The sequence below is a fragment of the Lissotriton helveticus genome, chromosome 1_1 (genome assembly GCF_964261635.1).
Source record: "Lissotriton helveticus chromosome 1_1, aLisHel1.1, whole genome shotgun sequence".
Taxonomy (NCBI): domain Eukaryota; kingdom Metazoa; phylum Chordata; class Amphibia; order Caudata; family Salamandridae; genus Lissotriton; species Lissotriton helveticus.
Window position 1 is genome coordinate 1,548,427,751 of NC_136057.1, and position 25,185 is coordinate 1,548,452,935.

The 25,185-nt window shown below is 48.6% G+C and overlaps 1 protein-coding gene across 1 annotated transcript in view; it reads right to left on the reverse strand.

Annotated features, from left to right (window-relative positions):
- BRINP3 (BMP/retinoic acid inducible neural specific 3) overlaps nt 1–25,185 on the reverse strand; it is a 1,145,169-nt gene that overhangs the window by 511,949 nt on the left and 608,035 nt on the right. The window contains exon 4 of the mRNA XM_078658570.1: nt 20,596–20,786. Coding sequence (XP_078514696.1) covers nt 20,596–20,786 — 191 coding nt within the window. The remainder of the gene's footprint in view (nt 1–20,595; nt 20,787–25,185) is intronic.

Here is a 25,185-nt window from a genome sequence, read left to right on the forward strand (position 1 = left end):
CACTGATCAGCAGTGGCAGAGTGTCCAAAACATCTAAATCAGCAAAAACGAAATCCAGCACAGCATCAAAACACATGAGTCAGAGGCAAAAAGATGGGGGAAGAACCACGCCAAAAGGTGTCAGGTCTAACACGTGTCCCCTCCAGCTGAAAGTGGGGAGAACTACCCAACCTCTTGGGAGTCCTCATCACTAAGGCGGAAGAATCTGGACAGACCGTCAGCATTGGCGTGTTCTGTACCAGGGCGGTGCTCCACCGTAAAATCCATCCCCTGTAGGGAAATGGACCACCTCAACAATTTTGGATTCTCACCCCTCATCTGCATTAACCATCTGAGGGGCCTGTGGTCGGTCTGAACACGGAAGTGAGTCCCAAACAGGTAGGGCCTCAGCTTCTTCAGAGCCCAGACCACAGCGAAAGCTTCTCTTTCAATGGCACTCCATTTTTGTTCCCTGGGGATCAGCCTCCGGCTAATGAAAGCCACAGGTTGGTCTCCTCCCTCGTCATTGATCTGTGAGAGCACTGCTCCCACGCCTTGCTCTGAAGCGTCAGTTTGCACAATGAACTCACTTGAAAAGTCAGGTGCCTTAAGCACCGGTGCTGTGCACATGGCAGTTTTGAGGGTGTCAAAAGCAGTTTGACAGGCCTCAGTCCAATTCACTTTCCTGGGCTGATTCCTAGATGTCAGCTCTGTCAAAGGGGCCACAATGGTGCCATAGCCTTTGACAAACCGTCTGTAATACCCGGTGAGACCTAGAAAGGCTCTCACCTCAGTCTGGGTCTTGGAGGGTTCCCAAGCCAGAATGGTATCAATTTTTGCCTGTAGGGGCGCCACCTTGCCGCTCCCCACCTGGTGTCCCAAGTACACCACAGATCCCTGCCCTATCTGGCATTTACTGGCCTTGATAGTGAGGCCTGCCTTCTGCAGAGCCTTCAACACTTCAGTGAGGTGTTGCAGGTGTTCCTCCCAAGTGGAGCTGAACACCGCAATGTCATCCAGGTAGGCTGCGCTGAATTGCTCCAGCCCTGCCAGTACCTGGTTGACCAATCTCTGAAATGTGGCGGGGGCATTTTTCAACCCAAAGGGCATGACACGAAACTGGAAGTGTCCTTCTGGCGTTGAAAATGCTGACCTCTCCTTTGCCCCTTCAGTTAAGGCAATCTGCCAGTACCCTGAAGTCAAATCAAAAGTACTCAGGTACTGGGCAGCTCCCAACCGATCCACCAGCTCATCAGCTCTGGGGATGGGGTGCGCGTCAGTCTTCGTGACCGCATTGAGCCCACGGTAGTCCACGCAGAACCGAAGTTCTGGGGGGCCACCGGGGGTAGCAGCTTTCTTAGGCACTAAGACCACTGGGCTAGCCCAGGGGCTGCTGGAGGGCTCAATAACCCCAAGCGCCAACATCTTGGAAACTTCTTCCTTGATGCTAGCTCTGACCTTGTCAGCCACCCTGTAAAACTTCTGTTTCACAGGCATGCTGTCTCCAGTGTCCACGTCGTGGACGCACCATTTGGTGACACCTGGGGTCAGGGAGAACAGTGGGGCAAACTGACCAAAGACTTGGCGACAGTCCTCCTGCTGTTCTGGGGTCAGGGTGGGGGAGAGGACCACACCATCCACTGACCCATCTTGCTCCTTGACTGCCAGGAGGTCAGGGAGAGGATCACTATCCTCCTCCCCTCCAACATCTGTAGCCATGAGCATAGTCACTTCAGTTCTTTCAAAGTGGGGTTTGCGGCGGTTCACATGTAGCACTCTCAGGGGCTGCCTGGGAGTCTTCAGGTTAACCAAATAGGTAACCTCGCTCTTGCGCTCCACCACCTCATATGGGCCAGACCACTTGTCACGGAGCGCACAAGGCTCCACTGGCGCCATCACCCACACTTTCTGACCAGGTTGGAACTCAACCAGAGAAGTGTTCTGGTCATACCACCTCTTCATTTCCTCCTGGCTAGCCTCCAGGTTCTCTTGAGCGAGCTTCCTGAAGCGCTTGGTCTGGTTGCGGATGGCCAGCACATAGCTGAACACATCCTGAGGGGTTTTTCCACGGGATTTCTCCCACCCCTCCTTCACCAGAGCCAGAGGCCCTCTGACAGGGTGGCCATACAGCAACTCAAAGGGACTGAACCCTAAGGATTTCCGAGGCACCTCCCTGTAGGCAAACAACAGGCATGGCAACAAGACATCCCATTTCCGCCTCATGGGCTCCTCCAGGCCCATGATCATGCCCTTCAATGTGCGGTTGAATCTCTCAACCAAACCATTTCCTTGAGGGTGGTAAGGAGTGGTGAATTTGTAGGTCACCCCACACTCACTCCACAGGGACTTCATATACTTAGAAATGAAGTTTGTCCCGCGGTCCGAAACGACCTCCTTCGGAAATCCCACCCGGGAAAAGATCCCCATCAGGGCACGGCCCACCACTGGGGCGGTGACTGTCCTGAGCGGAAGGGCTTCCGGGTACCGAGTGGCATGGTCCACCAAGACCAGGATAAACCTGTTGCCTAGGGCTGTCTTGGGATCCAGGGGCCCCACGATGTCAATGCCCACCCGCTCAAAAGGGGTGCTCACCACGGGAAAGGGTTGGAGGGGTGCCACGCGCTTCCCTCCACTCTTGCCACTGGCCTGACAAGTCTGACAAGACTTACAAAAGGCAGAGACGTGCGTCTTCATCTGGGGCCAGTAGAAATGGGTGACAAGCCTGTGATAGGTCTTGTCTTGCCCCAGATGTCCTGCGAGAGGCACGTCATGAGCCAGACCCAGTAGGAAGTTCCTGAAGCGCTCCGGTACCACCAGCACACGGGCTGCGCCGGGCTCAGCGAACTTAGGCTCACTATAAAGTAAGTCATCCTCCCAATAGATCAAATGCTCCTTGGACCCCAGGCCGGCGGCCTGGTCGGCAGCCTGCTGCCGCACACCAATGAGAGAAGGGCACTCCTTCTGAGCCTGGCAGAATTCCTCCCTGGAGGGACCACCCTCTTGCTGCCACTGGGACAGCTCAGGCAATTCCCCTAGTTCGGCCACCTGCTCCCCTGTAGGTTCCAGGGCATCCCCTTCCGGGTCTGCCTCCTCCTGGACCGTGGGAACAGTGGGGGCCGGTTTCCCGCGCCCTCTACCCCTTCCTCTCTTGGCAGGTCCCTGGGCCATTGTTCCAGGCTCCAGCTCTGTTAGACCGCCCTCTCTTGCTGTCATTGCACGGGTGGACACACAGATCCACGCAGGCAAACCCAACATCTCCAAGTGAGTCCTGTGCTCTACCTCTTTCCATGGGGAGCTCTCCAGGTCATTACCTAATAGACAATCTACAGGCAAGGCATCACTTACTACAATCTCCAAAATACCGGAGACTCCTCCCCATTCAAATGGAACTTTCGCCAGCCTGCAGTAGCGCACTGAACTGTCAGCTGCCACCACAGGCCGGAGTACCTGGGGAACAATTTGCTCTTCAGACACCCACTGACACCTAACAGATGTCACGCTGGCCCCTGTGTCTCTCAGAGCCTCCACCACCTGTCCATTGATGGTTACCTTCTGCCCGTATTTCTTAGTGTTTTGGGGCAGCAAGGTTTCCTGGGCCATCTCTCGGTCTCCTAGAGAGACAAGGGTCATCAATGCTAACCCCTCCTCCCCACTAGAAATCAAATCCCCTCCCAAAGCTACACTGGCTATCGCCGGAGCTGGAGCTGGAGCACCAGTGGGTGCAGATTTCTTCTTTGGACAGTTTGGAGCAATGTGCCCCACCTCCCTACATGCATAGCAAGTGAGGGTCTTCTTGTCCTGCGGGCCCTTATGGGGCCAGGACTTCTTAGACTTGGGGGGTTGAGACACCTTCTCCTGGGAACTACTTTGGGGCCCTTTAGGAGACTCCTTTTGATTACCCGTGTCCCCCCCACTCTTCTGCTGGGGACCCTGTCCACCTTTGGCTGGGGTACTTACCACCCCCTTGTGGACCCTGGTGCTAGTCCACCGGTCCGCCTCTTTAGCAAGCTCACTGGGATCAGTTAACTTACTATCCAAAAGATGCTGGCGCAGCTCTGGGACACACAAACTACTTAAGTGCTCCCTACTAATCAAGTGACACAACCCCACATAATCAGTAACTTTGCAGCCCTTCATCCAACCTTCAAGTGCACGCGTGTACATACTCACACACTCCACCCAAGTACTTGAATCAAGCTTCTTGAAGTTCCTAAACTTCTGGCGGTACTGTTCAGCAGTGAGCCCATACCTGAGGCATAAAGCCTCCTTCATGGCGGAGTAGGACAAAGCATCCTTTGCTTCTAAGGGTGCCAAAACATCCCTCCCAGAGGCCTCAAAATGCTTCCACAATCCTGCTCCCCAATTCTTCTCAGGCACCTCATTCATCTTTAAGGCAAGTTCATACGCTCTGAACCACGCATAAATATCCTCACCCCTCTGATAATTCTGTACCAGATCCTTTGGTATGTATACCTTACCCGCCTGTACTGGTTGTGCGCTGCCACCATTAGAACTGGACCCCCTCTCTTTATATTTGAAATCCAATTCCTTCATGCTCCTCTCATGAGCCAATTGGAGCTTCTTCTCCTCTAGAGCGAGCGCCTGCCTTCTCTCCTGCGCCGCTCTCTCCTGCGCCTCTTTCTCAACTTCCAGGCGCAGTCTCTTCTCATCGGCTTCCGCTCTGAGCTTCAAAAGCTCAATCTCATGGGCCCTGACTCGCTGATTCTCCTCTATTTCCTCTGGAGACATAACCCTACTGGAGTGGTCGCTGCCGGTCCTAGACCCTGGCTTCCTCACTGGCAATTCACTGGGCAAAAACCCGTTTTCCGGTGTGTCTCCCTCTCCAGTAGCAGCTTCCAGGTCACCATGTTTGGCCTCCCACCAGGCCCTCAGAGCTGTCCGTAGCTCTTCCTCATTTGCGCCGCCCCTTACTGGGCATTCAAGCTGTCTGCAGAATTTTCTCAGTTGCTCCTTGTTATAGGTGAGCAACTCCTGGATTTCAAATTCCACTTCCCCTTCTGCATTCATGCTTTGCGCGTTCTGAGACATGGTACCTCCTACCCTTTTTCAACTAAAAAGGTTTCACCAAAAAGAAAAAATCCTGCGCAACCTGTTCCGCTAAACTAGACTAGTGATGTACAAGAAATCACTGCAGGTCAAGTGCAATCATTAGTTCAAAATCCGCACCGCGAGCCACCAATGTTAGAACCGGGAGTCTCTGGTTGGCAAAGGTAAGTACCTTGGCCCAAGTAGGGACCCCTAGTTCCGGTCAGGGCGACGGAATAACCCTCTGAGATAACCCCTGCTCACCCTCTAGGTAGCATGGCGCGAGCAGGCTAGGCTAAACTCGGAGGCAATGTGGATAACATTTGCACTTAACACAACAATAATTCCCAATCCACCACAAACTGAGACCACACAGGTAAGTATATATAAAATATAACTTTATCTAGTTTCAGCATGTAAATGAAGCAGTTGCATGATAATCACTTCTTTAGAATACATAGCATTTTAGCTTAAAGGTTGCACGTAATTTTCTAGGATGGTACTTGTAAATAGGCAGTTCTGGTCATTCAAAACAATAGTCTCAGGTTCCAAATCAAAAATAGTCTCTAGTCTCTTAAATCAGCACTTACAAAAATATGGCCACTGATCTATAACTGTGATGCTCTCAACATGAGCAAAGAAAACAAGGCCCACGTGTACTTATATCTATGGGCTTCAAGCTGTCTCAACTCCCTCGCGAGGCCCAGGGACTCTTTCTCGTCCCCGGGGCAGCCTCACGTCTTCCTGGGACTCAGGCGCACCACTGCGCACCAGCCGTGCAGACTGCACGCGTCCCCGCCCCGGCCGGTCCCCTTTCCTCTCCCGCCCGCTCTCGACAATCCAACGAGCGGCGGGGGAGGCGGTGAAGCTCACCTGATGGAGGGACGGCTGGCCAGGGGTGCGGGACGCTTTCAAGTCCCTCGGCGGGGTCAGAGCTCTTCCCCGGTCCCGGCGGTGATTTTGGGCAATTCTTCGGCACCTCCCGCAGCTTCAGCGGAGGCAGCCAATCCGGTCGCGGCCCTCAGTTGAGCCCCTCTGAGCGCGAGGCCGCCAACCAATGGCAGAGCGGCCTCGCCGATGACGCTCCGCAAGCTCGGCCAATCACGGCACAAGGACGCTGATGATGCTACGCCGCACGGGCCAATCCCGTCGCGGCATTGGTGAGGGGGCTCGGCTCCTTCGACCAATGGGAGCGCGGCGGCTTCGATCTTCGGCCCCGCAGCTCCTGGTCATGAACGGCCACTTCTAGGGGTGATCCTGGCCCCGGGCTGCGACGGTGATTTGGCGGCAAAGGGTTTTAAAGGGCGCTGGTCAGAACTAGACCCCCCTCTCGACCTTGCCACCACCTGGGAGCAGATTTCACGAGGGGAGGCTCCACAAGCCTCCAACCCTCACGATTAATGTGCCGATGAGCACACCGATCCCCTCCTCACGCTCCGCAGTCCAGCACCACGCGTCTCGGGTCCCAACAGCACGATTTTGCAGCTGTTTTCTGGGATAGCTTTAGGAACCTTTAGCCCTGGGTTCCAAGCAGGAGGCCAGCTCTTCTCAGGCCCTTGGAGATTCAGTTGTAGACACAGCACACAGCGCAGTCTTGGCAGTTTCAAGTAGGCAGGGTCACAGCACACAGCAAATTCCCTTTCTTCTCCTTAGCTTCCAGGTGGACAGCAGAACAAGTCAGCCCTTAGAGCACACAGCAAGGCAGTCTTCCTTCAGTTCTCTAGCTGTCCTCCTTCCAGCGAGGGTTCCTTCTTGCTTGCAGAATTTCAGAATCTAACTCTCTGCAGACAGGGGTCCTTTCCTTATACCCCCCAATGTCTTTGAAGTTCTTTGTGCATGGAGGCCCTGGGTCCAGTCTAAACCAGTTCTGGGGGTTGCGGAGCACTGAGGTGTCTCTGGCTTTCTTCTTCCTGTCAGCTTCAGGGCCAGTGGGGTCAGTTGACCACCAGGAGAGAGCTAATGTGGGGGAGGTAGGCAGGCACAGCCCAGCACTTATCTGGCATTCCTTCCTCCCTCCTCCCAAGCAGGCAGATGTGCCCTTTCATCCCCGGGATAGCTCCGACCCTCTCCTCTGGGGCTCTGCAGCCCCTTCCTGTCACATCCAGACCAGGCAGACATTCCACAAACCCAGGCACACAGAAAGGTTTAGACAAGAGAATAGCCACTTTCTAAAAGGGCTATTCTCCAACCCAGGATTTAAAAACACCCTTCACTAAAAGATGTGTCATTAAATTCTGAGTCCAGGGATATCTTTCACTTATGTCCCATCTTGTTCCTATGGGGAGATAGGCTGGTATCACATGGGCCCAGCCCCCCTCCATGTTACTCTATGGAGCAAGATAGCCTTACAGCAGTGAGCACACAAAATGGCTGTAGCCCACTACCAGAGCATAGTACCTGCACTAGCACATGCTCTACCTTATCCATACACTGCACCCTGCCCAGGGGGGTACCTTGAGCCTTCCATAGGGGTGACTGATGTGCACAGACAGGGAAGGATTAGGCCTAGCCAGTGGGGACACTGGCCAGGCTGACATGGCAGTCACTGACTGCACACAGGCCCTGCGCTGGCAGGCCTGAGTCACCTTTTAAAAGCTACTCATGTGGGTGGCGCAATCTGCGCTGCAGGCCCACTAGTAGCATTTGTCATCACCTGCCCTGGCACACACAGTGCCCTCTACTAGGGACTTCGTGGTGATACCAATATGCCAATTAGGTATACTCAATCAATATCACAATTTACAGAAGGAGCACTTACACTCTGACACTGATCAGCAGTGGCAGAGTGTCCAAAACATCTAAATCAGCAAAAACGAAATCCAGCACAGCATCAAAACACATGAGTCAGAGGCAAAAAGATGGGGGAAGAACCACGCCAAAAGGTGTCAGGTCTAACAGGGGGTAAATGTAAAAATAAATTTTAAAAAACGTTACTGTCTTCCAGACTGGCCTGGTCCCATGTTTTCTCTCCTCCTGCTGCCTACTGCTCTCCTGCTTCTGGCAGACACAGGAAGCAGGCAGCCTCCCTCCCCTCTCCTAAGCAATGGCAGTGTTGTGATTGATCAGGACCGCACCCGGCCAGGCGCCTATGGAGTGGCCATTTTCTCCATGTAGGCTAAATTGCAGCCTGCATGGGGAAAGGGCAGAGTCTGCAGGACTGGTTTGGGCGGCCCCAGAGGGCTGACCAAACCAGTCATCCACACTCAGAGTGGGTGCACCACTACTCCCCTGCCCAGCCCTGCTTCTAGAGCAGACCCGACAGCCAAAAACTGTTACCATTTTATGTATTTGCTTATCGCACTGTGAAAAAGCACTGGGGCGATGCTCTTCCGCCCTAGTGGTGAAGCCGCCGCTTCAATTATGGCAGCTTCAGTGTGTAGCTACAACAACTTGTCAATGACCTTACTCTTTGACACACTATTACTAATTGCAAGAAATGCCCAGGTAACGTGATCTTGCACAGTGTGCAGCACAGGGGTCTCACATAGTTTTTCCTGATCGTGTGAAATTACATTAAATCCAGAAGTCACATTCTGGATACCTAGCTGTGTTGTGTATGTGCCCACAGGGAGACAGCCAGAAACCATTCTCTACTGAGGCTTTGTCACCTAACTATAAGCCAATTTTTATGTATGCAGTGCTTGTTTATAGTTACTGGTGTTGAGTATATTTAGACAACATTTTCTTCTTATGAGCAAGCCGAATCCCAAATATAGAACAAATCTATCTCAACAAGTTGTCAGTGACGTGGAGCATAGTGATACGAAGTAGTGTCCAGTGTGGATGTTCTCCCTGGCTCAACATCAGAGTAATCAGAATTGCATCTGTTACCGAGCATGCCAAAACCTCGTGTGGCTTAACAACACAGTCAATACAACAACTGTGTCATTGCCATGAGTTCCATTACAACGACTTCCTTTAGGGAAGTGCATGACTTTGGAATAGCTTAAATTACTATTCCAACTCCAGTCATTGTATCATTAGGGGCGGTGTTGGACTTAAAATCCAGCACCAGCCCAACACCACATTCCCTAAAACAAGTTGTTATAATGACTTGCGTTGTAATGGAACTCATGGTAAAGTTGCAGTCATGGTAGTGACTGCGTTGTAATGCCTGCATTGTAAAACATGTGTCCAGAGTCATCAATGGTCATGTCCAGCAAATTGTCTGCATTCATTTCTGCAAACTTTTTACAGAGTTTGATGAAACTACACCTTGCACGGAAGGTGCACATACATAATGCTCTAACATCAATATAACCATTACAAAATAAGGCAACTGGACAAATGCTTTATGAAATGACTGACGCACACAGGAGCAGTCTGACCAGAATCAACTATCAGTCTCAAATTCCAGCTTTCAAACACGGATAGGAAAGTCACCCCATGGTTGATTGCTTTTCTCAGGTATAGAGGACCGGATCTATGGAAAAGTATTGTGCAGCCAAACACTAGGTGAAATGGAGCAAGTATGACATCATTAAAACTTGCCCGCAGTGCTGTGAACTTTGCTGTCAAAACTTCTATTTAAAATGTGAAAATAGTTGTTAAACTGTACAGATATGTTACCTGCCAAAGGTCATAAAGGATAGTGCTGTGCTGCGAAATACTTGGCCAAGAAGGTTATAACAGTTGCACCCCTGCTTGAAAGTATGCGCAGTCACTGTCACGAGGCACGCCATGCAGGACATCGAAGGCTCAATAAAAGGACTGAGACTGAAACAGCACTAACAAGGTGCATGAGAGGGGGTGTTTTGTTTTCGGTTCGATATGCTTCACATTTATAAAAGGAGACCCTCCCTGACCCTAAAGGACCCAAGAGGTCTTAGTGCTAGATCTAGCAGGCAAACTCAGAGTAGGGTAGCCACCTCACTATGTCATCACCAGCATTATGTCCAATCCTTGGCTTTTAAGTACAACCTAATGCATTCTACGTTGTATAGTACTGGTTGGTTTCCAGAGAGCTAGGTAGACTAACTCACTTTATGGCAATGAGATGTAGGTTAAAAACCGAGGACAGGGATCAGTGACCATGATGACATGGACAGAAGTGGCCAACGAAATAGGGCCCCAAAGTGTAGAGCAAAATTTCCCATTATTTCTCTTTCCACTTTTTTTCTCCATCTCTTTGGCCTACACTTGTTTGGTTATATTTCTTTATAAATAAGGACACTAAAAGCATAGACAATAAACATGCGTGTATAAAGAAAACTGTCAATAATGCATATGCATGTATTCATGGGCAATACAATTATCTCAATACATTTTCTTGTGCTTTTCCCTAACATTTTAACTTTAGGCCTCCTGTTTTGCTGAATTTGTTTTTGCTGGCCTTAGAACACTGCACACTTTACCACTGCTAACCATTGCTAAAGTGCTTGTGCTCTCTTCCTGAAACATGTTAGATTGGCTTATACCCAATTGATATATTTAATTTACGTGTAAGTCCCTAGTAAAGTGGCACTACCTATGCACAGGGCCTGTAAATTGAAAGTTACTAGTGGGCCTGCAATACCCATTATGACAACCACTTAAGTAGCACTTCAAAGATGTCTCAGGCCTGACACTGCAGTCTATGTGTGTTCGGTTTTAAACTGCCGTTGTGATCTGGCAAAATTAACCTTTTGCCAGGCTCATTCCTTCCCTTCTAATACATATATGTCACCCCTAGGGCAGGCCCTGGACAGCCCCAAGGGCAGTGTGCAGTGTAGTTAAAAAGCTGGATATGTACTTTTTAGGTTTTGCATGTCCTGATAGTGAAAAACTCTTACATTAGTTTTTCTCTACTGCAAAGCCTATCTCTCGCCCTATTTCTAGACTCCCTTTCCTAGTAAAATTAATTGAGTGAATAATGAGCCCACAGCTTGCTGCTTTTGTGGAAGTTAATGGCCTTTTAGATGTCACAAAATGTGGTTTAAGAAAATGCTTCAGTATAGAGTCAGCACTTATGGTTGCAACAGAAGAGATCAGGGCTAAAGTGGAAAAGGGGAGTAATGCCGCTCTTATCCGGTTAGATCTGCCTGCTGCCTTTGATACAGTCAATCATGATCTTCTGATCTCTTGGTCTCAGAGGCTGAGGATCCAGGGTTCTGCCCTCAATCTTTTGAATCATTCCTGACTTGGTCAAGGTATGCAGTGCGCCTCCATTAGGTCCGCTGGAAGAGCCTTTTGGTTGTTTTTGCTGTAAGTATGCTTCCCCTACGCAACTGCCTTCTTTACCTATCCCCCTCTCAGCCCAGGTCGCTGGTGAGAATTCTCCATTTGAATGTTCAGTCACTGGCTAAGCATTATCTAGAAATCTACGACCTGGTCATGGAGGAATCTCCGGATGTGTTATTTCTAACTGAGACTTGGCTCAATGACGATATGGTGGCTGAACCTAATTTAGGGCTGCCTCCTGGTTACACCATTCTTACGGTTAATAGAGAGTCTAGGGGGGCGGCATTGTGGTCATTTTAAAATCCTGTTACTCTTGCATTTTATCAAAGAAGCAATTGAGGGTTGTGAATGTGCGCGTTTTAGCATTACCTTCAGTGCCCATTTGACTATATCAGGGCTGTTAGCATATCGCCCTTCGGGGCCCGCTCCGAAATTTAAAACTGCCCTATTGCAGTCTACCTGCATGCTTGCGATGGGTACAGGCAATTTCAGCATTCTGGGTGATCTTAATTTGCACTTCGATCTTGTGCAAGATACTGAAATCCGCAGACTGCTTGCGGACTTGGCAGTTTGCCAATTAAATCAATTGGTCCCCGGCTCTACCCATTCAGCTGGCCATTTGTTAGACCCCATCTTCTCGAACATTCTTTCTGCTACGGTGGAGACACCTAAACCCGTCGTTTGGTCTGACCACTTGTTGGTATCAATGTCCTTCCCTGCCTTCGAGCCCCTTGATAAGGCTGCTCAACTGCCCATTTTTAGACGCCCTTGGCGTAAATTGAGGCTGTAAGATTTCCACGCGCTTCTTGCTGCTAACCCTCCGGAACCACACAATGATGCAGATATGGGCTATAGATCGTTTTGTAATTGGATTATCCAAGTGTTGGATTCTCTCATTCCATCTAAATGGTTTAAAGGCCGCACTTTGGACGCTAGCCCGCGGTATAATGACTTGCTGACTGCATTGCGTAAAGCGTGTAAGAAACTGGAGCGCGCTTAGAGAAAGGACTATGACCGGGCGAAAAAAAAATGCTATTGGCCGCAATCAAACACTATCATAGAACTATTTGTACTGTTCGAGTGTCCTATTATGCCAATGAAATAAAGCTTAGCCCTAATCCGTCCAAATGCATTTTCAATATCCTTAAAGATCTTAGGGTAAGGAAAAACTCTGTTTCCGTGATTACATCCGAACCGCAGTGTGAGGACCCAGCAACTTTTTTTGTTGACAAAGTGCACACCATCTCTCAGTCCTTTCCGCAAGGGACTCCTTCTCCTCCTGCTGCTCTTTGTGGATCTCCGCCACTGCACTCTTTGGTAGCTATTCCCAGTATTACGCAGGAAGAGTTTACTCTGCTGAGTTGGAAAGTTAAATCTGGCTCTCCGGCGATCCTTTAAAACCTGTCCAGTTCAAGGACTCACTTTCTTTCGTCCTGGCCCCTTAGTGCCAGGCTGTTAACACCTCTTTTTCCACAGCTGTGGTCCCGGTGCCATAGAAACAGGCGAGGGTGTCTCCTATACTTAAAAAACTTTCGCTTGACCTGGCAAAACTGGGAAACTTTCAGCCAATATCTCTACTCCCTTGGGTAGCTAGGATTGCAGAGGCTTATGTTAATAACATACTTATGAGATTCCTGAACACTAATAACATCTTGGATCCCTCCCAAAATGGTTTCCGCCCAGATCACAGCAGGGAGATTGCTCTCCTGGTTGTGACAGAACATCTGCGGACCATCCTCGATTCCGGTCACACGGCAGCACTGATCTTGCTTGATCTGAGTGCCGCATTTGACACGGTTTCGAATGGGATTCTGCTACAGCATCAGGAGGAAGCCGGTGTTGTGGGCCTTGCACTAGAATGGTTTAGATTGTTCCTGACAGAGAGATCACTCCGAGTGTCGGCCCCCCGTTTCTTTTCTCAGGCTCATCCCATTTTCCAAAATGCAGTGGCTCATTTGCTGATGAAGGTTCCTTTATATGGATCGGCTTCTCAAGCCATAAATATTTGCATTGGCTCCCGTTAAAGAAATGGAATGCCTTTAAAGGCCTTTGTGTGGCCTATTAAGCTCTCCATGGCTTTGGCCCCCCTTATTTAAAAGACAGATTTAAATGGTACCTTCCAGGAAAGAATCTTTGCTCCTGCTCAGCAAGATATCTATTAGTGGCCACCAACAGCCTGGCTAACTGGGGCGGTAGGAGGCTACAGTTGCACGGCCTGGAACTGGAATCAGTTAATCCTGAAGTTAAAAATGCCCCCCTCTTTACTAAATTATTGGAAGGATTTTAAGTCACTCTCCCTCTGTCTCTCTCCCTCTGTCTCCCTCCCTCTGTCTCCCTCCCCCTGTCTCCCTCACTCTGTCTCCCTCTCTGTCTCCCTCTCTCTCTGTCTCTCTGTCTCCCTCTGACTCCCTCCCTCTGTCTCCCTCCCTCTCCTTCCGTCTGTCTCCCCCTGTCTGTCTCCCACTGCCTCCCTCCCTCTGCCTCCCTCTGTCTCCCTCCCTCTGTCTCACTCTGTCTGTCTACCTCCCTCTGTCTGTCTCGCTCCCTCTGTCTCCCTCCCTCTGTCACCGTCCTCCCTCTGTCTCCCTCCCTCTGTCTTCCTCCCTCTGTCTGTCGCCCTCTGTCTGTCGCCCTCTGTCTCCTGCTCTCGGTCTCCCTTTGTTTCTGTCCCTCTGTCTCCCTCCTTCTGTCTCCATCTCTCTGTCTCCCTCCCTCTCCGTCTCCCTCTCCCTCCATCTCCCTCTCCCTCCGTCTCCCTCTCCCTCTGTCTCCCTCTCCCTCTGTCTCCCTCTCCCTCTGTCTCCCTCTTCCTCTGTCTCCCTCACCCTCTGTCTCCCTCACCGTCTGTCTCCCTCACCCTCTGTCTGTCTCCCTCTGTCTGTCTCCCTCTGTCTGTATTCCTCTGTCTCCCTCTCCCTCTGTCCCTCTCTCTGTCTCCCTCTATCTGTCTCCCTCTCCTTCCCTCTGTCTCCCCTTACTGTTTCCCTCTCTATCTGTCTCCCTCTCTCTCTGTTCCCTCTCTCTCCGTCTCCCTCTGTCTCCCTCTGTCTCCCGCTCTCTCTATCTCCCTCCCTCAGTCACCCTCTGTCTCCCCCTCTCTCTCTCTCTCTCCCTCTGTCTCCCTCTCCCTCTGTCTCCCTCTCCATCTCCCTTTCTGTTTCTCTGCTTCTTTGTCTCAGTCTCTGTCTGTCCCTGTCTCTGCCTCTATCTGTCTGTCCCTGTCTCTTTCTGTCCCTGTCTCCCTCTCTGTCTGTCTGTCTTTGCCTCTATCTGTCTGTTCCTGTCTCTGTCTGTCCCTGTCTCTGTCTGTCTCTGTCTCTATCTCTGTCTGTCCCTGTCTCCCTACCTCTCTCTGTCTCTCTCTCTGTCTCCCTTCCCCTCTCTCTCTCCCTCCCTCTCTATCTCTCTCCCTCTCTGTCTCCCTCCCTCTCTCTTTGTCTCCCTCCCTCTCTCTCTGTCTCCCTTCCTCTGTCTGTCTCCGTCTGTCTCCCTCTTGTCTGTCTCCATCTGTTTCTCTCTTGTCTGTGTCCCTCCCTCTGTCTCCCTCCCTCTGTCTCCCTCTTGTCTGTCTCCCTCTTGTCTGTCCCCCTCTTGTCTGTCTCCCTCCCTCTGTCTCCCTCTATCTGTCTCCCTCTATCTGTCTCCATCCCTCTGTCGCCCTCCTCCCTCTGTCGCCCTCCTACCCCTGTCTGTCTGTCGCCCTCTGTCTGTTGCCCTCTGTCTCAGTCCCTGTGTCTCCCCCTCTCTCTCTCCCTCTGTCTCCCTCTCTGTCACTCTCTTACTCTGTCTCCCTCTGTCTGTCTCCCTCTGTCGCTCTCTCCCTCTGCCTCCCTCTGTCTGTCTCCCTCTCTCCCCCTTCCTCTCTCCCTCTGTCTTCCTCTGTCTGTCTCCCTCGCTCTCTCTCTCCCTCTGTCTGTCTCCCTCTCCATCTCTCCCTATGTCTCCCTCTTTCTCCATCTCTCTCTGTCTCCCTCCCTCTCTCTCTGTCTTCCTCCCTCTGTCTCCCTCTCTCTGTCTCCCTTTGTCTCTTTCTGTAGCCTTCTGTCTCCCTCTCTCTTTGTCTCCCTCTCTCTCTGTCTGTAGCCCTCTGTCTCTCTCTCTCTCTCTGTCTCCATCCCTCTGTCTCCCTCCCTCTCTTCCCCCTCTCTCCCTCTCTGCCTCCCTCTCTGTTTCCTTCTCTGTCTCCCTCCCTCTGACTTCCTCTCTATCTCCCTCCCTCTGTCTCCCTCCCTCTGTCTCCCTCCCTCTTTCTTCCTCCCTCTATCTCCCTCTGCCTGTCACCCTCTGTCTCCTCACCTGGGCAGAGACAGCTTCCTGGACACACACACAGCCGCACCCCAGTACTTCGCAGGTCTTTAAAAGGCAGTTTACAGCTTTGTTGTGAATCTCCCGGCCCCCTTAGAGCAGAGTGTCAGGGAGTCTGTGCTGCGGTGGCAGTGTTTACTGGCGGAAGACATACGAGGCTACTAACCGCTCCTCCTATATCGCAACAAGGAAAAACTACCTTTCGGAAATTAAACTGGCTAAAAAAAAACACTATGTCAATGCCATAAAAAACGCAGGCCAAAAACAAAAGGTTCTGTTCACGATTGGTAAATCATTCACGCATCCAAAGGCACTTCAGCCTGAAATCCCCCCTTCCCAGAAATTTTGCGATCAAATTTCTGATTATTTCGAGGAAAAGATTGCTGCGCTCCAAATCAATTCCCCCCCCCCCATTGCTCCCCCAGTGTCCCCTCCACTGGTCCCCCCAGGCCTTGCACTAAGTCGTTTCTCCCCTGTCACTCTTGAGCAGTCGAAAAAAGCCATCTTGGCCTGCAAATCTGGCGCCCCGACCGACCCTTGTCCCCCCATGATACTTCACCAGCTAATTGATGAGGTCAACCCGACCATCAACAGCCTAATCAACTCCTCGCTTAGCTCAGGCTCAGTACCCAGCTGTTGGAAAAAAGGTATAGTCAAACCCCTTATGAAGAAAGCAAATAAACCCCTGACGGATCTCACCAACCTCCGCCCAATTTCGCTACTCCCGGCCTTGGGAAAAATTACGGAACACCTAGTCCATAGCGAGCTGAAACGCTACCTGGATGATAACAACCTTCTTCATCCCCAACAATCCGGGTTCCGCCCCAAGCACTCGACAGAAACCGCTCTCATTGAACTGTCTGACACCATAAAAACTCTACAAGATCAGAGAAAAAATTCCATCCTAATCCTTCTCGATCTAACGGCGGCGTTTGACACCGTCTCCCACACCATCCTCATCAGTAGACTCAGGGACATTGGTATCTCCGACGCCGCCCTATCCTGGATTACGTCTTTTCTCTCGGACCGTTCCCAAACTGTCACTCTGGGCCCATTCCACTCCAAAGACAAACTTGTCTCCTCAGGTGTCCCGCAAGGATCTATCCTAAGCCCTCTCCTTTTTAACGTATATCTCATTCCCCTCCTTAATCTGATAGAATCATTCGGCATACCTGTCACTTCGTATGCCGATGATACACAACTCATTGTGCCACTTGACAAACTATCTACCAAAGCTGAACTCAACCTGAAACACTGCCTGACCGAAGTATTTCGATGGATGGACAACAACCACCTGAAATGCAATTCGAGCAAAACAGAGATCCTCCCGATTGGCACAAATATCTCTTTCTGTCCAGCACTATGGTGGCCGGATAACTCTGTTGCCCCCCCCCCCCCAGACGGTGTCGTCAGCCAGGAACCTCGGCGTAATCTTTGACTCTGAACTCTCCTTTGACCAGCATGCCAGAACCATCGCAGGTAAATGCTTCGGAACGATCAGATCCCTGAGAAAGTTCTTCGACTTTCTCCCCATCGATGCCAGAAAGACGGTGACAGTCGTACTCATAATCTCGCGACTGGATTACTGCAACGGCTTGCTTGCAGGAGTTAAAAAGAGCACCCTCCTTAAACTGCAGAGCGTACTTCACACAGCCGCCCATCTCGTCCTGGGCTTACCCCGCAGATCCTCCATCTCTGCAGCGCTTCATTCACTTCACTGGCTCCCACTTCACAAAAGGATTCTCTTTAAAATCCTGATTATAGCCTTCCGTGCCTACAACAAGACAGGCCCTAAATACCTCATCAGGCGTTTTCCCCACTACGTGCCCAGCCGTCACCTTCGTTCAACCAATGACAACCTCATTCTTCTCCCGAAATACAATCTGAAAACGAAGGGTGAGAAGACCCTTAGCTTCCTTGCATCTAAAGCTTGGAACAAACTGCCCAAAACCCTCAGACAACAAACCCAGGAAAAACCCTTTAGAAAGCTGCTAAAGACATGGATTTTTAATCTTCCGGACGATTACTCCAAAGCTTCCATCTAACCCCCTAGACTGGTTCATTTAGGTTCCCAAGCGCCAAGATGCTCCCTCCGGAGCGAACGTCGCGCTCTAGAAATACCCCACAAATATCACAAATATCACACTCTTTCAAAGGAATGCCTCCTAATTAGCAGCAGTTATGTGCTAAGTGCCATTAATACCGGTGTCATCCCGAGACACACCCATCCTTTGCAGGCGACACAGTACTGTGTCGGGACACACAGTTTTGAAAGCTCTGATTTAAAGATTTGGCTTTTCAGGCATGATTAGTATCCCAGTTTCTCCTGTCTATCATTTGATTCCTTTTTGAGCCGGACAAAGATCTCCCAGGCATTTGTTTGTGCTTTATAGATAATAAATCAAATCAAATAGGAAAACATTGGAATTTCCTTTTTACAATCTGTAAGTGTAATTTCCAAGTAGTAACAGGTAAACCCTTCATGTTTGGTGTATCTGGAATTGAAAATCCTAAATTATGGTGAAGATAGATTGTAAATTAGAATTTTAAAAATGCCACTTGCAGAAAGTTGGCATTTTATTGTCTTAGCCTTTTGGTGCCTGCCAACTCCCTCTGGGTCACAAGATTGGGTGTAGGTAACAATTGGGCTTTGTGTATTCTTCCTAGACAACCCCACACAGTGGGACGCTTAGATGCGACTAGAAGGGCCATCACTGTCAGGGAGGAACTGGGCGCAGCCCCACTTACACTTGAATAGGATGTGCCCTGTCTCCAAACACAAGGCTGCATACCCCTGCTAGTTAGTCTGGAGCCGGAGACATGATGGCAAGGCACCTGTGTACGCCAAAGGCATGCCTCTAGAAGCTTCTTCCCACTTAAAAGGCACAACTGGGTATAGTTACTGGGCCTCAGACACCAACGCTTCAATACACTGGACCTGTGGCTACTCAGCCAGAAAGAAGGACTGTTGTGCTGCTGCTGAAAGTACTGCTACTCTGCTGGACAACTGCTCTGTAGGAACTGCTGACCTGCTGTGCTGACCTGCTGCCTGCAGCCCTTTCGCCTGGGTGGGAAGGACTGGACCAGTATCTCTTGAATCCAGAGTGACTCCAAGTGCTAGTTGGCTCACCTCCTGATCTGAAACCTCAGGGACATAACAGGCTTCCAACAAACTTGCAACTACACCTGGACTCTGCCATCTGTGAGTCTACCCTGCCAAGTGATGCCACCTCAGTCCTGGACATTTGGAAGTGGGCTTAACATGTATCACCAGCCTCTGCGACCAGCGGAACAGAAACATCTCCTCTGCTGTGTGGTGCACACTGAGAAGATCCGACACTTGTCCACTGCTGTTTGGGTTGGACCCGTCGCAAAGACCTTGCATCGCCTCTGCAGCCAGCAACAATTTTAGAACCTCCACTCAGTGATGCATCCTCAGCACAGCCCTCACATCCCTCATTAATGGCAGCCTCGGAGCTGATGCCAAACTCCACATCCCAGACTAGCAGATCTTCAGAACCATGGAATCTTCATGTCTGTGCGCCACATCTTGGACAACGGACTACGTATCGCAAGCCCAATTGATGGGATCCTCGACGTTGATGCAGTCCCTTGCATCACAGCCTCGCTTCCTTTCGCAACTAATGCATCGCTTCGGCTGTGCAATGCATCTTCGACATGGACATTTGCAAGGCTCATGAAACCAGGATTTAAGGCACTTTGGGCCAGATGTAGGTAATTCCTATTTACCGATTCATAAATACCGAATTTTACCGATTCGGTATTTATGAATCGGTAAATATGAAGGTGGGAGATGTAGGTAATTCTTAAATTCGAAATACCGAATCGGTAATATTCGGTATTTACCGATTCGGTAAATACCGAATCGGTATTGCCCATTGATTCCTATGGGCCTTGAAGCCCATAGAAATCAATGGGCAATACCGATTCGGTATTTTCCGAATCTGTAAATACCGAATCCTGCAAGGGTGCAGGGGGTGTCACTTTGACACCCTCTAGCACCCCAAATACAGGCATGTGTGCCATGTGGCACACAGACATGCCCTAAGGGCATGTCTGTGTGTCACATGGCAAAGGTGTGCATGCACAGATGTGCATGCACACCTGAATTGGGTATTTTACCACCCAATAGGATTGGGTGGTAAAATACCGACTCTTAAGGGCCTGTGGCACTCTCAGGAGTGTCACCTACATGTGAAATTACCGAATCGGTAAAATTACCGATTCGGTATTTTACAGAATCAGTAAATTTACCAAATCGGTAAATTTACCGATTCTGTAAAATGCTGGCCCCTACATGCCGATTCCTAAATACCGGTCGGTAACGGCCGAATTCGGCCGCTACCGACCGGTATTTCCTCTCCTACATCTGGCCCTTTGTTTCCTGTAGCCGGCCTATGCTCCATCACAGGTGGACCGAACTTGTGACTTGGTCCTGGTCTGGCACAACCCTATAACCACAGTTGGCGCTTTGTGCTTTTTTATGCTAGTTTCACTGAAACCTTTCAAATTGAATATCTCCTTTTCTACTAATTGTATTTTTGTCATTGTGGTCTTGTTTTATTTTTTTGGGGAAAGAACTATTTTTCGAACGTGGTGTGGGATACTTTTTGTGTGGTGTTTACACTTTATTACTGCGTGAATTGTTTCACAAATACTCTACACATTGCCTCTAAGTTAAGCCTGACTGCTCTGTGCCAAGCTACCAGAGGGCTGAGGACAGCTTAATTTAGTCTTGGCTTGTGCCTCACCCTGACAAGAACTGTGGTTGCTGCTTGACCAGGGCTCACACCCCAGTCAGGCAACAAACCAATTTCTGACAGCCTTCAATAAGTGAAAAGTCAATACAATATATCTATCAGTAATTTTAGGAGCACCATTTTGGCAGAGCCATGAGACAGATGCCTGCAGCCAACTCTTCAGGGGGACCACAAACCTTCAGGTGGCCCCCATTCAGCCAATGGGCAATGCATATCTATGAACTATGGGAGACTCAGGGGCCACTCATTACATTCTGATGGGGAGGTCCCATCATTTTGAGTTACGCCACTGCATTTGTGGTGTCCACAGACACAATTTTCTTACCTTGATGGCGGTGGATGCGATCTGGATGTGGTGAAGTCGGCGTAGAGTACTGTCCCTGTCAATAAAGTATGAGGCTGCCAGCTGGTGCAACGTCTCTAGAGTCACTGAAGAGCTGTTGCCACTGGGATCACTGCCTTCCATCCTCTTGCTCAGCTTCCGCTTGTCCACAAAAATTGTGAGCGACTCCTCTCCTGTCAAAGCAAAATATTCAACATATTAGGTCACACTTTCGGATTGTTCCCTCTCTGTCAGTAAAAAAGCATCAGAAAGGTTTCATTTTATACAACAGAAACAGTACTACACGCTAACGTCACACCTCAATAAACAAACTTTGCTTTTCATTAAAGTTTTCATTTGTCCAACTGTAGGGAATTGAAGTTTTCCATGGGTGGTCAATAGAGCGTACAACAGAAGGTGCGGATACCACAGTCTATCATGGGAGAGGATTTGTTTTTTTTCCCATTTTTTAATGTTCTACAGGATAACATTCAACATGATTTTCCAATTCTTTCCTGTAGGACATTTGTTTAATACTTTTTATCGTTGTATAAAAATGTCTTCATTTCTGTGATATTTTCCTTGTAACATTTTTGTATTTTTAATAAACGTGGTTTTGGCCTTTAATTTCTTTATTTTCTTACCAGCGCTTTTGATTGACTCTTTGCTGCACATGCGCTCAGGAGAAGGCTTAGCAGCTTTTGGCAAGCTGTGAGTTGTGATCTCTCAGAGAAACCAGTTTCACTTTTTCAGTTCGTCTGTTTGGGTTTTGCTGGCGCGCAGACACCACTAACCTCCAGACTGCTAAGTTTCTCTCTAATAGTCTAACACTTTTTTAGAGACATTCAAAAAACCTTTCTGTGCAATCATTTAATTTAAATGAGATAAGTGTTCTTTGAGCAGGAACAAATACACCGCAGAGTTCAACTAGAATCTGCATTTCCAAGGGGACAAAGCAATTAAGAAAAGTATTTGACATGCATTGCATTTTAATGGTCAGTGTTTAAGCTGCAGTTTCAGCTGTCTCCACATGAAGGTCTCTACCTTAAATTATGTGGCTCAGAGTTTGACTACTGAGAAAAGTGATTGAATGAACTGAGAAGTCTAGGATATATGCTCTTTTCTGTTTGTAGTGTTTCTAAGTCTTGCCTTGGCAGCGCATGCGCTCGTCTCTTCGAGAAATGCTGTATTCAGAACATGAGCTGGGAGGACCACCCAATTCAATTTTACAATTGAAATTGAATTGGGAGGACCACCCGTTTTTTTAATTGGTTCCTCTTTTTGTCCTTTAGAAATGTCTGCTTTTGTTTGGTGGATATGTTTAGCAGTCTTTCCTTTTGGACTTTTGAGTCCTCCCATAAGAACTGCTCCTGTTACTAGTGTTCTTACTTGTCAGGCTATGTAGAGTGCTTCGAGAGCACTCTTTTTTTTCTATTGACCTGCCTCTACTCGTTAAGTGTTCTATTTATTTAGCGTCAGCACATTCATTTGTCCTGCCTTCACTTATTCTCCCTGTACCATCCCCCAACCCCTCACCCCTTCCGCAACAATGCTTGCCCACCCCCACCACCCCTCCGATATTACTACTTTTTTTGTTTCATTTAAATTGTGATTCTGATACTTTAATTTCCCTGTGCCCTCTCTGCCCACCCCATTATCCCTCCCACAACATTACTTGCCTGACCCCACCACCCCCTCAAGAACACTGTTTTTTTTTTCATTTAAAGTAGTACATTTATATAGTGGGGGCAGGGGGAGGAATGTGTGATTTGCCCAAATTCATAAGATGTTAAGCAGATGCTGAGGCTTGAACACGGATCCCCAGCTCCCGAATCAGCAGTTCTGACCGCTGCGCCACATTCTCTCACTCTGAAGAACCTTGTTAGAGTCTCCTTTCTTGACACAGCAGTTCCAGCAAGTTGCCTCAAAGGTGCTGCAGTTATGTCAGGGGATTTGTGCGGCCGCATGACTTTTATTACCAAGGCACCTGCTGCTTCAACAACAACGGGCTTCACACTTGTTTATTTATATCACTGCTTCTTATATCTAATCTCCCTGTGCTGTCTCTCCCCACACCCTCTCCACTCCCACAACAGTGCTTGTCCATCCCACCACCCCTCCAAGATCGATAAGAGCACTGTTTTTTTTTATTGAAATTCAAATTAATGCATTTGTATAGTTCAAGTGAGAATCAGTGATCTGAAAAAATTCAAACAATGTTGACCGATGCTGAGGTACGAACACAGAACCCCAGCTGCCAAGTTGGCAGCTCTCTCCACTGTGCCACATCCTCTCACTATGAACAAATAGGTGATATTTTTCACATTTGTGTGGGAAAAACACCCCATGTATATTTTGTACATTTGTGTGACATTTTCCCTTGTGTGAACAATATATATAGAATGGGCAGCGCAGGCAGAGGTTCTGCAATTTTATGCAGGCCTCTTAGGCTCTGCGCAGACCACAGTTTCAAATCAGGGCTGTCATTCATTCATAGCGCAAACATGCTACCTAGGACGGCCCTGATTCATGACTAATGGCCTAGACCTCACAGCTTCCAGTGCTCTGACCTCTGACATGATTTATGATTGTGTGGCTGTGCGAGATATGAGGTAGTGGTGCCCATGATTTGTAGTAACGGGGAGAACAGAACAACTGTCTGTCCATCCTTCACAGGATTTATAAGGGGGGATTTAAGTTAAAATACAGGCTCTCTTCTGGTTGAGGCGGGAACTTGGTTGAAGGCATAAAGTGATACATGTAGCAGCTCGCTATGTAATTAAAAAATATATATATCAGCAGTTTTATTTTGTGATTTTAAAGCTGCAGTTTCCCCCAACCCAAAATCCAGAGTACTCAACAAAACTGAACACTCCAAAGTTACATTTTATGTCACATAATTACACTCCACATATATACATTCATTGCCAAAACACATAATTATACTCAACAAAAAATTCAACTCTGCAACATGCCCTTTATTTAAACCCCAAATAATATCACACCATGCCAAACAGTGCCACACTGCACAATTCAACACAACATAATTCCTCTCCAGTTCACTCCATACCACATATTTACACTCCACAGAAATCTACTCCATGCCACATAGCAATACTCCACATAAATACATTCCACACCATGGCACATAATTCCTCTCAAAGTTCCACTACACACCACAAACAGCCAATCCACACCACACAATTCTGCATCATGCCACATAATTCAGCACCACACCATATAATTCCACTCAATACATACCACTCCACAACACACACTACCATTCCGCATAAGTCCACTATACTTAATATCACATAATTACCATCCACATAAATTCAATGCACAAGCATTTCTCATATTAGTTTACTTCAGGTCTTTCAGTACAGTTTCTTTACCATAACTTTTCCAAAAATGCAACCTCAAACACACACTCTCTTCCTGTTCTTTGGGTGTTTTCTGCATACACAAGCACCGCCTCTTTATGTGTCTAAAAAGATCTCTCCCCTTCATTCTCTCTTTCTCACACACTCTTTCTACTACTCTATGTAGAGTTCACTTACCACTTCAAACACAAACTACCTATCATTCTCAATCTTACTTTTTATTTCTTTTAAACAGCTCTCACCCCTAGCTAGTCACCATACCACATATTTCCAAAACACTGCACACCACACAATTCTAGCCCACACAATTCCGCAACAAACCATTCCAATTCAAACCACATAATTCCACTACAAACAACATACATCCACTCCACTACAAACAAAAAAATAAGTTAAAAAAAAATCATTTACAACACAACCAGCTCTAACTTTCACAAATGCGAGACCAATTGATTTGCAAAAGCTTGTTTTTTATTTTTACTGCGAGTAGGCCTCGCCTTGCTGCTGCTACAAAGTCCCCTACCAGGTCCACACAATGATCCCAGGTGCTCTATCATTACAGTTACTTTATCAGTGGATGCAGTGGTACTCGTCAGAACAAATAAGGCCTGTCACACAGTTTGTGCCACCTCAGGCTTCTGGAGTTCTCCTGCCAGCATCGCGTTCCAGCTTATGCTAGCTGTCCCTAAAAGTAAAAAGCAAGAACACACAAAAAAAATCTTCCTTTTTTTGGCTGCGCCGAAAGCTAGCTTATAATTCATCTATATATTTATTTATTTTTGTTAGCAACTGCTGTTCTTTCTTTCGCGGCAGATCAAGGGACACCCGCTGGGATTTGCACATTTGTTTTCACATCAAGATGAAGTTCAGATCCGGATCGTTATGCTTCAAACAGGCCACGCTTTGCTTCTTTCATCGGGAAGACCATTAAAAGTTTGTGACTTACAAACTGTTTTTTTCAGGCTACCTTTGGAAGCAGGGATTTCTCTCCCAGAGTAAACAGAGCAGTGTCACTTCAAAGCCCTCCTCCAGGCGTATGTGCGAGTTGTGAATTCAGCTTCAGTCATTACCCACCTTCAAAACATTGTTTTAGAAGGGACCACTGGCATGCATCAAGCTGCCGCGGCAGCTGGAGCCGCACATGGGGGTGGGGGCGGTCGCTACTATTTTAAAGATATCGGCGGCCCCCGGCAAGAAGTAGTTCGGGAGC